This window comes from Pelophylax lessonae, assembly GCF_965119305.1.
Source record: "Pelophylax lessonae genome assembly, chromosome: 3".
NCBI classification, from domain to species: Eukaryota; Metazoa; Chordata; class Amphibia; order Anura; family Ranidae; genus Pelophylax; species Pelophylax lessonae.
The window spans coordinates 474,263,696-474,281,457 of record NC_138770.1 but is presented as its reverse complement, the minus strand read 5'-3'; the positions used below and the strand labels follow the sequence as shown (position 1 = coordinate 474,281,457).

The window sequence follows — 17,762 nt, the reverse complement described above, 5'->3', positions numbered from 1 at the left end:
TGGGCACTGCTCCAGACAGAACCACTCGCCATCGAAATAGGTGGGCCATCAGCCAGGAGGAATGCTGTGACTCGGTCCGAGGCATTTAACTCGCAGGCCAGCCCCCGTCCGGTGGGGCTAAGCTGTGGCCGACCTAGTGCGGAGCTGAGGTCTGCGCGCGCTTGCTGGCCAGACTGGGGGAACACTGGATCTAGATTATCCAGCCCGTCATCCAGTCCGGCAGTTGATTGTAGATCTCACATGAAAAAATGCAGGGGAAAAAAATTATATCTAAGGAGAAAAGAAAAATTGCCAGGACCAGAGATCTCAGCAAGGAACTAGGTCCTTACTACTGACTAGGCAGAAAAAAACCTATAGCCTATAGTAGAGAGAGGGAGTATACCCCCTGGGACTGCCCATAGGCGTATCCAGACTTTTTTTCTGACAAGTGTCCTACTCCTGTAGCAGGCAATATAACCCAATGGTTAAGAAGATAAGGAGCGGTGTCCATCAATGGACGAAAGAGAAAGGAACATTTTTATAATAATCATAATAATTATCATAATAATAAAAGATATTAAGCTTGTGGGTAATGAACAAGCAGTTCCCAAACTAAGGAGTGTTGGACTGGGTGTAGTGTACATGAAAAGGTTTATGGTTTGGTTACAGCACAACCTTTGCAGAAGATTACTAAAACAATGTTAAAACAAGGATACTTGGACATGAATGAAGAATCTCTCCTTTCTGTCCAGCATTACTGACTTCATATCCTCGCAATGAAATATCAGACAATGTGTTCAACTGGCTGAATTTAATAGAAAAATAGTAGTATAGCTTTAACATACAAAAAAGTCACATAAAAGAAACAAAATAAGCAAGAGTAATATTACCAAAATATAAATGTGTATACCAGTGACAAGTGACAATTTTTTTTTCTTTAAGTGAATTCTTGTTTTTACTGTCTTCACTTCATCTTATGTAATGGCAAAATGTAGTGCACCCGCAGTTAAATCCATCATATTTGATTGGGACATACCATACTGTTAAAGCAACATCATATTCATGTCTATGGCGTGGTATTACACGGGCCACACTGCCCTAGATTTGGCTGGCCGGATGTAAAAAAAAAAAAAAGACTCTCGCCAGGGTTGTCACTACAGATAATGCCACCCACGATCAGTTACCTCTGTAGCCAGTCAGTACACTACTAGGGACCAAAGCTGCGGACAGCATCACTTTATGGAATTAACTTTTAATCTTCATTTTCCAGCAAACTAATTTTTTTTTTAATCAAAACTTTATTGGCAAGGGTTGTAAGTGACTGTGCAGTACAATAATGTGGTATACAGATCAATCAGAACACAATTATTGCACATACTATTATATATATATATATATATATATATATATATATATATATATATATATATAGTCAGAAAAATAGAAGGCGGTCCCCTGGCGTGTAGCACATATATAGCATATTGTGCAAAAACAGAAAACAAAAGGAAAAAAAAAAAAAGAAAAGAAAAACGAATCAAACCACCCGACATTTTGAGCATCTGCTCAAAATGTCAACTTAGCTATGCCGATATATAGAACATTGGAAAGGTCCAAAGCTCAGGTAAACCTCACTAAAACTTTTGGTGTTTTTAAAATCATAACAATCTATACATGACTGGCTGTGGAGGAGCAAGGCTAGGGTTATCTAGCCAGCTCTGCCAGACAAGGCTGAACATTTTGACTGCATTATGATTGCGATAGGCTAGACCAATTTTTCTCTAAGAAGGAAAGAGTTAACATAGGTAACCCACTGGGCCCTAGTAGGCACAGTAGATGCCAGCCAAAATCAGGCAATCAACTTCCTAGCAAAGTATAATAATCTGGTTACCATGATATAAATACCTCTTGGATACATTTCAGCATCGATCGCACCCAACACACACACTAGCGGATTGAGAGGTATAGGTGTTTGGGCTAGATCAGAAATAGTCTGCATAACCTCTACCCAATATCTTTAAGTTTCGGGCAACGCCATATTATGTGTATAAAGTCCCCTCTGTGGATGTACATTTCAGGCATAAGGGAGAGTCCCTCCATCCAAATAGTTTAATAGGTGTACGATAAGTTCTGTGTAGGCTAAATAGTTGCGGAAGGCCAATACTGACAACTGGAAGAGACTCCAGGGCCATGTCCCATTGATTCCCATCTATATCTCAGATACCAGTAGTCCAATGGGTTCTACATTTAAGTAAACCAGGATCCTAAATGGATGATAAGAATAATGAGTACGCTCGCGATATCAACCCCTTGCAATCGGATGCCTGCATAACCTCCTGCAGAAGCGAGGAGCTAGAGACGGTCAGTTTTAGCATTTGTTTTTGGGTCTGTATCGCATGCCTGAGTTGGAGATATTGATAGAATTGTTTGTGCATCAATTGAAATTCTGCACATAAATGATCATACACCTTGAGAGTGCCACTAGAGTATAATTGATTGAAAGACCAGATCCCCTGCTGCCCCCATAAGGAAAATCCCTATAATTTACATAATTCAAGATAATTAGAATTATTCCACAATGAAGTAAACTCCATAGGTCTGGTAATGGACAGTGCCTCCGTGGTTGCCTGCCAATCCTTCCTAAGCAGATTCGCTGTTGGAGAGGAAGAGAGGACACCTGGAAGACCCATCTCCAGGTGAGAACCAGCTGTAAGTGTAGCAGTAGGTAAAGACACCATTTGGGCAATAGGGTCATTAGTGTCTCCCAATCCCCCAACCTGCGAACTGCTGTAATTGGGATGCCAAAAAACTGAATTTTTGTAAAATCTTACCTGTAAAATTCCTTTCTCTGAGTCCTCCGACAGTCGCCGCCTCCTCTAAGTCGTCACAATTGGGTATTGTCCACCTGTCCGTAGGACCAGCTAGGCATATAGACTTAGTCAAAAGACAAAAGGCATTAGCATATACACACCCACGGGGGCTGTCCCATCTGGCCAATACCCCCCCTGCATCACCACTCCCAACTCAGTTTGGTAGCATAGCAGTAGGTAATAAGAACCCCACAAAAGAGGGGTGGGGGCGGCGACTGTCGGAGGACTCAGAGAAAGGAATTTTACAGGTAAGATTTTACAAAAATTCAGTTTTCTCTTACGTCCTCTGACAGTAGCCGCCTCCTCTAAGTCATCACAATTGGGATGTCCCAAAGCAGTATAGACATGAGGGGTGGGAGACGCAACCGTAGAAAAGGCAACGCAGTACCCACATCAGAGAAAGGAATCTTACATTCACTGTAAGAACCAACTGGGCAACAGAGAAAAAAACATGCTCAACAGGAGCAACAGCCCAGGAAAGCAAATGCCAACAGCCAGGGACCCAGAGAAAAAAACTCAAGGGTCCATCATGGCCCAGCCGCACTGAGAACTTTGCGGCCAAAAGAAGCATCAGCTGATGCCAGAACGTCTACTTTGTAGAACTTGGAAAACGTGTGCACCGACGACCAAGTCGCCGCCTTGCACACCTGGGCCACCGAGGCCCGATGCAAATAGGTCCAGGAAGTACTCAAAGACCTGGTAGAGTGCGCCCTAACAGGGAAGGGCGGAACCCGTTCCTTCAAGGCGTAAGCCTGTTCAATGGTCTGTCTGATCCATTTGGCAATAGTCGCTGCGGACGCAGCCATGCCCTTCCGAGGTCCCTCAGGAAGGACAAAGAGGGAATCCGTCTTCCGAAAGGACTCCGTAGACGACAGGTAAACCCTGATCGCCCTGACAACATCTAAGGAATGCAAGGCAATCTCCTTTGGATGTATTGGCTTCGTACAAAGCGAAGGCAGGACAATGTCCTCATTAAGGTGATAATCCGAGATCACCTTGAGAAGGAAGGATGGGGGTGGTCGCAAAACCACCTTATCCTTGTGAATTATCAAGTAAGGGGAGCGGCAAGACAACGCCGCCAGCTCCGACACTCTGCGAGCCGAAGTGATCGCCACAAGAAAAGCAACTTTCTTCGACAGCAGAGGCAATGATATCTCCCTGATATTTTCAAAGGGAGCCCGCTGCAACGCGGACAGGACCAAGTTCAGGTCCCATGGAGGTAAAGGCTCCTTTCTGGGAGGAGCCAAATGTCGCACACCTTGAATGAATGTGCGCACCAAGGAATGAGACGCCACAGGGCGTTGAAAAAGGACCGCCAGTGCTGACACCTGGCCCTTTATTGTGGCCAGCGCCAGGCGCTGATCCACTCCAGACTGGAGGAAGGCCAAGATTCTCGACACCGAGTAAGAACGAGGGGAAAAACCCCTGGACTCACACCAGGTGAAGTAGGCCTTCCAGGCACGGTAATAGATCTTACCAGAGGAAGATTTCCTAGCCTTGATCAAGGTAGGGATAACCTCAGAGGATAGACCCTTGTCCTTCAAGACCTGGGTCTCAACAGCCAGGCCGTTAAAGCCAGCGACTGTAAAGCAGGATGGAAGATCGGACCTTGAGACAGGAGATCTTCCCGCAGAGGCAGGCGCCACGAAGGTGCCACTGCTAGGCGAACAACGTCGGCGTACCAGGACCGGCGAGGCCAGTCCGGTGCCACCAGAATCACCATGTGCGGTTCCGAGGCCAATCTGCGAAGGAACCGGGATAGTAACTGAATTGGAGGAAAGGCGTACATCAGACGATACTGATGCCAAGGGGCCACCAATGCATCCGAGGCATCCGCCAACGGATCGCGAGTTCTTGCCACGAACCTTCCCACCTTTCGATTTAGCCGGGATGCGAACAGATCCACGTCTGGGGATCCCCACTTCGCACACAACATCTGAAAGACCTCCGGGTGTAGGGACCATTCCCCCTGGTCCAGGGTCTGGCGGCTCAGATAGTCTGCCTGCCAATTCTCCACACCCGGAATGTGAACTGCCGAAATCGCCGGGACATGAGTCTCGGCCCAAGACAGAATGTCGGTCACCTCCCAGGCTGCTCGAGCACTCCTGGTGCCCCCTTGGTGGTTGATGTAAGCCACCGCGGTAGCATTGTCCGTCTGTACGCGAACAGGCAGGCTCTGGAGACGGTCCGACCACTGGAAGAGACAGAGTTTTATCGCTCGTAGTTCCAGCACATTTATCGGGAGGGAGGATTCCTCCTCCGACCAAGTGCCCTGGGCAGACAGGTTGCCCAGGACTCCACCCCAGCCCGACAGGCTGGAGTCCATGGTAACCACTGTCCATACCAACGGGCGGAAGGACTTGCCTTCCGCCACCGACGGGGACTGGATCCACCACAGAAGAGCCAATCTGGTCCGGCGACTCAAGGAGACATAAAGATCCAAAGACTGAGGAAGTCTGTCCCACCTGGTCAGGATCTCCGTCTGGAGAGCCCGTGTGTGGAACTGGGCAAAGGGAATAGCCTCGAAGGCCGACACCATCAACCCCAGGCCCCGCATGCAGGTCCTGAGTGACGAGGACGGATTGTCCCTGAGGGACCGGATTTCGTCCCGCAAAGTCCGGAGCTTGTCCTCCGGCAAGAATACCTTTGCCTGAGCAGAGTCCAGAACCATTCCCAGATAGGGAAGGTGAAGCGATGGAGACAACGCTGATTTTTGAGCGTTGATGGTCCACCCGAACTCCTGGAGCGTCTGTACCGTGATGGACAGATCGCGCACAAGGTCCTGACTGGCACGCAATCTCAGAAGTAGATCGTCCAGGTACCCCAGGACCGCAATGCCCTGGGCCCGCAGCAGGCCCAGAACCGGTGCCAACACCTTGGTAAACACTCTGGGTGCCGAAGCGAGACCGAACGGTAACGCCACAAACTGGTAGTGGTCTCTACGATAGCGAACCGAAGGTACCGCTGATGACCCTCGAAAATGGGGATGTGCAGGTATGCATCCTTCAGATCTATCGAAGCTATGAATTCTCCTGGACTCAAGGAGGCCACTACTGAACGGAGAGACTCCATTCGAAACTTCCGAACACGCACAAAGCGGTTCAGTGCTTTCAGGTCCAGAATAGGACGCACTTTGCCCTCCTTCCTGGGCACAGTGAACAGATTCGAATAAAACCCCCGAAACCTGTCCCGATGAGGCACCGGGACAATCACCCCCTGAGCAAGCAGGTCCTGCACCGCTTGATGCAAGTCCTGCAAACGCCCCGGAAGCAGATGGAGATTGGAGGGAAAGAATCTGTCCGCCGGCCTGGAAAGGAATTCGATCTTGTAACCTGATCGAACGATTTCCAGGACCCACCTGTCCGAGATCCGGAGCAGCCAAGGCTGAAGGAAACCGCGCAAACGTCCCCCCACCCCAGAAACGGATGAGGGCGCCCCTTCAGGCAGAGGCGGAGTGTCCCGCCGAGCCGGCATTGCCGGTCTTCTGCTTACCCGCCCAGGGTTTCTTCTGGTTGCCCTGGGCCTTGAAGGGCTTGCCCTTGGATTGGTTCCGAAAGGCACGAAAGGACCCCTGATTTGATCTAGGCGCAGAACCCCGCTTGCCACGGAAAGATTTGTTCTTCGGGTTCTGGGGTAGCATAGTGCTCTTGCCCCCCATGACGCCTTTTACCAAGGTATCCAACGCCTCACCAAAAAAGCGAGAGCCAGCATAGGGAAAATCAGCAACAGTTTTCCGCGAGGACTGGTCGGCCGACCAGCTCTTCAGCCATATCAGTCGCCGGTTAAGTACCGCGACACTCGAGAGGAGAGCCACCAAGGGTGCCTCATTCAGGGCTGCATCACACAGATACATGACACCTTGGTGGATCTGGTCCACCATTTCCAGTCGTGCAGGCGGCACGTCATCAGACACTAGGTTGCTTCTAAGCACCTTAATCCAATCAGCCACCGCCTGAGCCACCATAACGGAAGCAAAAACGGGTTTGAGCAACGAACCCGCCACCGTATAGGAATGGCGGGCTAGAGACTCCAACCGCCGGTCCGCAGGATCCCGGAAAACCGGGGTATCCTCAGTAGGAACCAAGGTAGCCTTGTTCAGCACGGCCACAGTGTGATCTACCTGTGGAGGCACACACCATCGCGATTCCGTAGGCGGCGCAAAAGGATAAAGCAATTTGAACCGACTAGGTACCAGGAATGGACGTTTTAACGTGCGCCACATTTCATTAACAGTGTAATGAAATTCAGCAGGGCAGGGAAAAACCTGCACAGACTTGCGGGCCCTGTGCGTCCCAAAAGAGGACACAACGCCCGGAGGACTGGGCTCGTCCTCCAAATGTAAGGTATCCTTAACCGAAATAATCAACTCATCCATGGTCGCCCGTTCTTCAGGTGACCCTGGGGAGGATGTATCAACACCCTCCACCTCAGCCTCCCCCTCAGACCCCGGGGGGGTCTAAGGATGAGCGGGACCCTGAAAAGGGCACGCTCGCAGCAGCAGCAGCCAAAACCCCATCTGAATCAGAAGAGAGAGACAGCCTGGGCCGTTTTCTCGCAGCCCGTTCAGACATCAGCATTTCCATATTTGCCACTAAAGTCGCAACTACAGCAGCCAGATCAGGGCGCAGCGGGGCCACAGGAGAACTGGGGCCCCCCACTAAAGCTGGAGGAAACTTGCTTTCCTGAGAATCCATGGCTCAAGATAATAAAAAACGACAGTGCAAAAAAGTAGTGTACTGTCCCCTTAAATAGCGCTGCGGAGTGCGCAGCCCACCGCTACTGTCACAGCTATGAAGACCCCCAAAAGGAGAAAGAAACTAAGTCAGAAGCAGTATACAGAAGAAGACTGAGAGAGATAAACTGCAGAGCCCGCAGATCATTGCTACCTGTGTCCTTGCTGCCTGAGAGGAATAGGAAATGCTGCTGGAGGGGGCTGGCTATAAGCCAGACCCCAAGGAAAATGGCTGCCCCATAGGGATGCAAAGGAGGCTACGCCAAGATGGCCGCTGACATGCGGCCGAACCAATCGTTCTACCGCCCACAAAATGGCGGCGGATGGCACCAAAATGACCTGTATACTCGCCCCAGAGGGGCCATACACGTGTGCATAGTAAAAACATGGCGGACTGCGCGATTTTACCCCCGCAGCGGTCGCCGCACAATACACAAGTCTGTACCCCCAAACATGCACCTAAAGTGACACAGGGACAGGGACCCCCAGCAAACATACAGATCTGCACCAAGCGAACCCCGCAGGGATCGCACAGGGAGTCACACAGGCACAGACATGGGGACACACAGCAACACAGACTGCCACCCCAGGCAGAGGCCCCACACAGAAAAGTACTTACCTGTACCCGATGGCGTGGGGAGTCTCCATGCACGGATAAACCTCTGTCCTCATCTGACAGGGAGTGCCGTGAGCCAGGGACATGACGCTGCAGCACCGCAGATGAGTCCTGTGAGGTAGCCACCTCACGGCTGCATCCCTGCAGCGAAACAGGGATGGGTCGTTCTTAATGCCAGGGCGAACCATAGCTGAACACTCAATGGCGGACTGGGGGTCCATCTGACCCTCTGTGCCCTGGAGAACCAGGGCGGCCAGTCTGAATCCCAGCACCGCATGATCCATCTTCATCCGAAGAATAAACTAACACTAAAGCTGACAAAATAAACAGCTAGTAAAGTGAGAGAAAAAACTGACATTTAGAAAGAAAATCAAAAAAGATTTAGGAAGGCTGAGACTGAAGCCCCAGCACAAGGTAGCCTGACTATTCCTGACGCTAGGAAAATTAAAACTGAGTTGGGAGTGGTGATGCAGGGGGGGTATTGACCGGATGGGACAGCCCCCGTGGGTGTGTATATGCTAATGCCTTTTGTCTTTGGACTAAGTCTATATGCCTAGCTATTCCTACGGATAGGAAGACAATACCCATCAGTGAGGACTTAGAGGAGGCGGCGACTGTCGGAGGACGTAAGAGAAATACTGTTTTTTTGAGGTTTTTTTTCAGAATTGTCGCTCTTTTTTTGTTTATAGCGCAAAAAATAAACATAGCAGAGGTGATCAAATACTGCCAAAAGAAAGCTCTATTTGTGGGGAAAAAAAGGACATCAATTTTATTTGGATACAGCTTTGCATGACCACGCAATTGTCCGTTAAAATAACACAGTGCCGAATCGCAAAAAATGGCCTGGTCATTAGGGGGCAAAACCTTCCAGTCCAGAAGTGGTTAAATAAAACAGAGGGACATCCCACCCGTCAACAACCACTAACTTCAGAAGGGCAAACTTTCCCAAATTGTGCTACATGATGGAAAGGGTAAACTGGGACCAAACCCTGGGAACACTGACCACAGAGGAAAAATGGGATTGCTTTAGGAACATATTAAACAAATGCATCTTGCAGTGCATTCCTATGGGAAATAAATTTAGAAGAGACAAAGTCAAACCTGGCTGGCTAAACCGTAATGTTAAAAAACGTATTAAGGAAAAAAAAAATGGCCTTCAAGAAATATAAATCAGAGGGCACAGTATCGCTTTCAAGCAATACAAGGAGGCAAATAAGAAAAGTAAATACGAAATCTAAATGGCTTAAATCAACTTTGAGAGACAAATAGCGGAGGCTAGTAAAAAGAACCCAAATAAGTTCTTTAAATATATCAACAGCAAAAAAAACTAGGGCAGAGCATATTGCACACATAATTAACGATGATGGGAGGATGGTTACAGAGGACACTGAAAAGGCAACCGTGCTGAACGCTTTTTTCTCATCAGTCTTTACTCAGGAAAAGGAGGGGTACACTGACCACGACTATATGGGTAGTAGTAATACACAGGACTTGCCACTATGGCTAACAGAGGGTGAAATTAGGGAAAGGCTGAATAAAATTAACACAAATAAATCACCAGGCCCGGATGGCGTACATGCGAGAGTACTCAAAGAACTTAGTAAGACTATATCTAGACCACTGTTCCTGATCTTTGCTGACAGTATTATGACAGGAAATGTACCAGGGGATTGGAGGAAAGCTAACGTGATACCAATATTCAAAAAAGAGCAGAGGCATGTCCCAGGAAATTATAGGCCTGTCAGTCTGACATCGATAGTATGTAAACTTTTGGAGGGGATGATAAGGGACTATATCGTAGAGTTTGCTAAAGACAACAATATCGGCAGCATTAATCAGCACGGGTTTACAAATGGGCGTTCTTGTCAAACCAATCTCTTAACATTCTACGAGGAGGCGAGCTGTGAGCTAAATAGGGGGAGACCAGTGGATGTGGTGTACCTGTATTTCGCTAAGTTGATACAGTTCCCCACAAGCGCTTAATTTATAAAATAAGGTCTGCAGGCATTGACCGCAAGGTCTGCTCTTGGATACGGAACTGGCAAAAAGGGCATGTCCAAAGGGTGGTAATAAACAGCGCATACTCAGACTGGTCTGAGGTGGTAAGTGGGGTCCCCCAAGGCTCAGTCCTGGGACCAACCTTGTTCAATTTATTCATAAACAGCATTGAGGACGGGATCAGTAGCTCTATATCAGTTTTTGCAGATGACACAAAATTGGGCAGGTCAATAACTGCACAGCATGAAGCAGATATCCTACAGAATGACCTGGACAAAATAACGGAGTGGGCAACGACATGGCAAATGAGGTTTAATGTGGAGAAGTGTAAGGTTTTGCACTTGGGGACTAAAAACATAAAAGCACAATACACTTTAGGGGGGGAACCTTGGGGGGGATCAAATCAAAAATGGAGAAAGATATGGGAGTCCTGGTAGAGGATAGACTAAGCAATAGCATGCAATGTCAAGCGGCAGCTTCCAAAGCCGGCAGAATATTAGCATGCATAAAGAAAGGGATGTATTCCAGAGATAAAATTATAATCCTTCCATTTTATAAAACTCTGGTCCGACCGCATCTGGAGTATTCTGTCCAGTTCTGGTCGCCGGACCTCAGGAGGGATGTGTTGGAGCTGGAGAAAGTCCAGAGAAGGGTAACTAAACTAATTAGGGGATTGGAGGACCTTAATTATGAAGAGCGTCTGCAATCACTTGATTTATTCTCCCTGGAGAAGAGACGCCTGAGGGGAGACATAATAGCAATTTATAAATATCTCAATGGTGATCTCAGCATAGAAAAAAAGCTATTCAGTCGGAAGGATTGCATGAGGACTAGAGGGCATACAATGCGATTAGAGGAGAAGCGTTTTAACCTCAGGCAACGTGGGGGGTTCTTTACTGTTAGGGCTACAAGATTGTGGAATTCTCTACCACAAGAGGTGGTTTCTGCGGGAAATATGGTGGCTTTCAAAAGACTCTTAGGCGTACATCTCAAAAATCAGAACATTCAGGGGTATGCGAGATGATTACGGCCACATACACCTACACAGGTTGAACTAGATGGACTATTGTCTTTATTCAACCTCACCTACTATGTAACTATGCGACATCTTTACCACAATACATTAGGAATTGTGAGATGTGAGAAATTTGATGGATTTTATGTAAAATGACAAGCAATGGCTGGAAGAAATGTCTATTAACCACTTGCCGCACCAAGAGGACTTTGACAGTGAGGGTGAGGGAGCACATAAAAAATATTAGGAAGGGTTTTCCTAATCATAGTGTTCCAAGACACTATGCTAATTGTCACGATAAAAACCCTAAGGGCACAAAAATATGGGGGATTGATAAGTTCACCCCCCATTGGAGGGGTAGCCATATCCATCGAGAGATTTCCCGTTTGGAAACTCGTTGGATTTTCAATATGAGAACCTATGCCCCATGGGGGTTGAACGTCGAGTGGGACGTGAATTGCTATATCAACAATAGCTAAATTAGGCTCTTTTGACATGTGTGATAAAATTTTTTTTTAATTTAATTTAATTTATTTTATTGTATTTTATTACATTTTTTATATCTCTTTTTTCATGTCATATGAAATATATTTCCATTATGGTTTTGGTGTTTATCATTAAGAAGACTTGTGTGTATGATGTGTACACATTTTTTCCGTCTATTGTGGCATCATTTACACTTGTCTTGTTCTTCTTTTCCAGCAATGTTTAATCATGTATAGGCTCCTTTTGACCTTTAGTGGTTAAATTTGTAGCCTCAGTTAACATCGCATTGATATTATGTTCTTTTAATATGATGCATTATGTTCTATTTGCATTTCACTCGTTCTTGGAATTTTTGTCTTTTATAGATTTTTATCTGAGTCAATCAGTTGCTTTTGCTGACGGGGAGGAGACCAATCAATTACTTTTCTTGGGTTGTCTTGACCTATTAGGTCTCCTCTGCGCTATATCCGGTTTTAACCTGGAGCCTGATGGGACGGATTGTTCCGCCTGCGTCACTTCCGGTTCCGCCCGACGAACGAGTGGAACGCAATCGGCGGCTGGTTTCCGCCTACGCCATTTCCGGCTGAGTCATTTTTAAGCGTGCTGCCATTTGGAGTTTGGTCCGCCTCTGATGATGTCATTGTTTTGACGACACGCGTCAGGCGACCCGACTTACGAGCAGCACGCCATTCTACACCGCGGTTGCTTTCCAATATGCTTTTAATTATCCACTTCAATGTGAGTATATTTTTGTCATTTGAATGAAAAAACTACCCATACGGTCTGCACTATCGTCCTGCCTTCTTTCATTGAGGTAAATCGGAGTTGATGTGACCATATACCCCTCCTGGTGGTTTGACCCTTACCCATATCGTTACCTTGACATTGTGGCTGCATATTTTATCGGAGCTGATATGACCATATGGCGAGACTGATCCCTTGATTGATGGCCCATTTGTGTCCTATCCATCGCTCTTTACTATACAATATCTGGTAAGCAGTTGGTGTTATTCCACGTCTGGGTGTCGGCTTCCTATTTCTGCACAGTTGGAGTTTGGGAACTGGTCTACACTATCTCCCCCCTTTTTATGGACTTTTGGGACTCTATGTGGATGTTTTACATTGATTACAATTGTCTTTAGTGTTTTGGCGCTACTACATTTTTATCTATGCCTTTTTAGTCTGTAATCTACTATTTAGTTGGCTGCCTACACTTATTGCCTCATTTGGACTTCATTGTTCTTGATCTAGCTGTCTGAGCGCAGATTCTTCTAAATTTTTTATATACTGCGGCAAGTTGGCTCTATTGCATGAAACAATGTACCTGCACATCATTTTGTGCAATAGCCAGGCACGCGCTGATTGGTCAGAAGGGGAGAAAATCAGCGGGTGTGGCGGACACGATGTCCGCCGGCCACCCGCGACCACTCCCTGGAGAAAAAGAACGGCAATCTAATGATGTAAACAAGGCAGACCGTTGTTCTGTCAGAGATGAATACAGTGATCTTGTGTTCCTGCTATTTAGGAACAATGGTCTCTGTGTTTACCTAGTGAGTCCATCCCCCACACAGTTAGAAAGCATCCCTAGGGACACACTTAACCCTTTGATCGCCCCTGGTGTTAACCCCTTCCCTACCAGTGTCATTAGTACAGAAACAGTGCATATTTTTAGTACTGATTACTGTAGTACTGTAGCAATGTCACTGGTTCCCTCAAAAGAGTCAGTTAGGTGTCCGATCTGTAGCAGTCCTGCTAAAAATCGCTGTTTCTAGTAAAAATAAATAAAAAGGCCATAAATCCATCCCCTAATTTGTAGATGCGAAAACTTTTGCGCAAACCAATCAATATACACTTATTAGGATTTTATTTTTACAATAAATATGTAGCAGAATACATATTGGCCTAAAGTTATGAAAAAAAAAATTTATTGGCTGTGTTTTATAGCAGAAAGTAAAAAATGTTTTGTTTTGTTTTTTCCAAAACTGTCACTCTTTATGTTTATAGCGCAAAAAAAAAAAAAAAAACGCAGAGGTGATCAAATACCACCAAAAAAAAAAAAAAAACTCTATTTAAGGGGAAAAAAAGGACATCAATTTTGTTTTGGGAACAGCATCGCACGACCCCACAATTGTTAGTTAAAGTAACGCAGTGCCATATCGCAAGAAAATGGCCTGGTCATTAGAGGGCAAAATCTTCCAGTCCTGAAGTGGCTAAATAAAACAGAGTGACATTCCACCCGTCAACAACCACTAACCCTTCTATGTCACCTATAGCCAAACACACAGCCAATGATACTTCAGCTCCTCATTATCATAATAACAAAATGCAGATTTGCTTAAATACTAAGCACTCAAAATTAGGTGGCAATGATTAGAAGTTCCTTATGGAGTATGTGGGTGGAACCGGTTTTATGGGAACTTTTTTCATTTCTGGCTATTGATGTGTTTGTTGTCACCATGCCAGGATAAAAAGAGCTCTCTAAGGCCCTAAGGAATGTGGATGTGGATGCCCATTGGTCCACCAAGGGATTTAAAGATACTTAAATTAATCATCTTACTTTAAAGAAATAATGTATAAGTGGCCTAGATTTCAAACAACTGCTAAACTGTTCAGAACCTAACCCCAAAATTTCACTGCAAGATCTGCAGGTAACTTGTGCAACAGCTGATGTTAAAGTGCATGCATGTACAAAAAAAAAAAAAAAATTGTGCCAATTTACCCTGCATGGTAGGTATGCCAAGAAAAAGCTATTGCTTTCCAAAAACTATTAGCTTCTGTTCACTCCTGGCTCTAGGGCAGGGACAGCTGCTGCGTTATTTATTATTTTTTTAGCTTTTTTGTGGAGCGTTTTTGAAGCGGAACCATTCATATGAATGGGCCTTCTTTTACTCCAAAGAAGCTCATGTACAAAATCTTGGAACAAAGACAGGATCATTTGGCGTTGCAATTTTGGCGCATTTTGTCACTCGACAATCGCACTGCGTTTGGGGTGCCATTAAGAAATAATACAAATACATAGCTTTAACTTGCAAGGCTCACAAAACTGAATATTCACCTGCTGCTGATTTGATTAGCTACATGCACAGTCATGCCAGGTCATCTCCATTTCTATTTAAACCACGTTCATTCCCCCAGTCATTGCCAATAGTGTTTTTAGCTTCCTTCACTTTGAGTGACCCTGAGGTTTCTAGTGTTTCTGTAGCCAGATACCCCCCAAATACCCCCTTGTCCCCAGTGAGTTCACAAGTGTCTTCCAGAGCCCCCCAGTGTGCTCTCCATTTCCTCAGTGTTGTGTCAATTTGCCTTCCAGGGTGGTCTCTAAGTTGGGAACTTATCAGAATTGACACGGAAAAACCTGAATTTAGCGATGATTGCCGGGTCATTACCAAAATGTTTAAATCTTCAGGAATCTCGGCACCTGTGTCTGCAGTCTGCTTCAGTGTCTATATGTGTTTTCTGCTCTGTATCCCCATGCACTTCTGCCTGTTCCTATTTGTGTCTGTTCATTACTACTTATTCCTAGTTGTCATGTGTGTCCCTGGGCACTGCTACCCAGTTCCAGTGCCTCTGCTTGTTTTCCTTGCATCCAGCCAGCTTCAACAGTACGACCTACTGACCTGTGATCCCAACATCTCAGAGATTTATACCGCTCTTAAGTCTTTCATTCACAGTGGCTGCCTGCAACCCAATGCTGCACTATACTATTGCCATTCCTTTGAGTCTAGTATTCCATGCTTTCCCAGATCCTCATCTCTTGTGCTTTCCTGAATCTGGTCAGCTGTAGCCTGCACAGGTGCGCTTTTCAACACACAGCCATCCAGCATGCAGACTGCAGGAATGGTCCACATTCTTCAACCATTCCCGACAGTTCAATGCAATACAGCTGTGCTTGATTTTGTTAATGGCTCATGATGCATATAAACCCTATGCTTGCGGCCACCCTTACCAGTACAACTAAGCTCTATTCAGGTGAAATGCCTCAGAAGGGTGTGGACAAAGGGAGGGGACTGAGCTGAAGGCGGTATTTGGTTCATACAATATAAGTGAAAATCTATCAGCGCAATAATACAACAAAAATAATAATTGTGAACTGTGATAAAGCTGCAAACACTAAATGTGATCCCACTGCACAAATAAGTAAATAAATCCAATATATGTGTTGCGCTAAATCATAAATCAATACATGTGATACAATAAAACTAAACAACATAAACTATGTGAAAAAAATCCATGTGATCCAGATGGATAAAATTATTGATTAATAAGCAACTTCGGGTAAATCATAAACCAAGTCCACGTGTAAAAAAGTGAAGAAAATATATAAGTAAATAAAATCACCGTGTGGAAAAATGTGCTGTGATCAATTAGTTCCAAAACACCTCCGTGACCGTAGAAATCCACCACCAAAAATGCAAGCCTCTCACCTCAATATCTGACCCAGGAATCACCTAAGGTCAGACACAGCAGTCCCCTACAGGGGTAATATATGCAAGAAAAAGAATAATCAAACACACATATGTTAAAATATGTTAAAATATTCCAGTAGCGCAAGGGGAGACCATATTCCAGCCCCTACCAATTCATCAGCTGACACTGACAATAATAAAAATCACCAATGAGGTACAGTTCATAAATTGATATGCAGCAGTAGTCCACAAGCATCGGTTAAACGAAGCAGATTGTAGGTGTAGATCTATGGGATCACCAAACCGTCACCACTGTGCTCTGAAGGGGGATAAGCAATACCCACTCACCAGCTCCATAGGCTCAGTCACTCTCGTGACAGAGCAAACAGGCAGATAATCACAGCTTTCCTCAGCCTTCCAAACCGGAACAGTGACTCGGGACTAGTCAAGTTTGAGACATGTAGAGGAAGAGAAATGCTTAACACTTCGCTTTATTGACACATAAAATAAATGCACTCACATGTCTCAACTGGATACACAGCATATCAAGCAACCGGAGGTGTTCACCCTTCAGGACCGGGACCCAGGCTCCACGCCGTCATACCCTCTTGTATGGATACACTGTTGTCTGCCTATGCCTGATTACATTCATTGTATTGTGAGTACCCTGAATTTGGATTAAACGTTTACTTGATTACTTGAAAACAGAGAGCACTAGATTTCTTCTGTTTTTTGTCCCCCTTTACACCTGCTGTATGGACGTATGAGTTATAGGATCCTGGACTCTCCTGTAAACATCGCTTTGCTGGCCATATATTACCCCTGTAGAGGACTGCTGTGTCTGACCCTGGGTGATTCCTGGGTCAGATATTGAGGTGAGAGGCTTGCATTATTGGTGGTGGATTTCTACAGTCACGGAGGTGTTCTGGAATTCATTGATCACAGCACATTTTTCCACACGGTGATTTTATTTACTTATATATTTTCTACACTTTTTTACACGTGGACTTGGTTTATGATTTACCCAAAGTGGCTTATTCAATATTTTTATCTATCTGGATCACATGGGTATTTGGTTCATATCATCATGGTTAAAATGGTCATCATGTAGTCTTGGTTTATTTCCCGACAGTTCATATGTGACCTAAAGCTAGTATTAATGCCTTTAGCAGAGATTACTTCTTGTAGGAGTTTAGCACAACTGCCCATCAGTGTCTGACATCAAATCAATAACTCCTTCATGCTTAATTCTTTCACTTGCAAGATGTTTGTGGGTTTAATTGCATAAAAAGCTTGTTTCATATCCCCACACATTCAAATCAGGGCTTTGACTAAGTCAGTCTCCATATCACACACCAATAACAAACAATGGTATATGGCGTTCTCTCAGTAGGACCAAGCTGGGGACCCATACGGTTAATAACAATACAATAAATGGGTCATAAAGTTGAATGAAGGATCTGGGGGATGGGAGGTAACTGTCCTTAGTGGCTGCCAGCTGGAGCGTGGAGAAGCTCTAAAATTCCAGCGTAATGTCCAGTTCAGCATTATTCAGCAGGACTCGAGAGCAGGTGACATCACTTCTGGGTAAGCAGGAGAAGCATGCGTTTGGAGCATGTGTGCTCCAAACGCGTGCTTCTCCTGCTTAACCTTACGTGACATC

General features: G+C 45.6%; 1 protein-coding gene across 2 annotated transcripts in view; it reads right to left on the bottom strand.

Moving 5' to 3' along the window:
- The window catches only part of TBCE (tubulin folding cofactor E), a 750,803-nt gene that overhangs the window by 481,569 nt on the left and 251,472 nt on the right, over positions 1–17,762 (bottom strand). The window contains exon 5 of one of the 2 annotated variants that reach the window (XM_082250252.1): positions 696–784. The exons of the other annotated variant lie outside the window; for it this stretch is intronic. Within the exon in view, the coding sequence (XP_082106378.1) occupies positions 696–784 (89 nt within the window). The remainder of the gene's footprint in view (positions 1–695; positions 785–17,762) is intronic. 2 annotated transcript variants of the gene reach the window in all.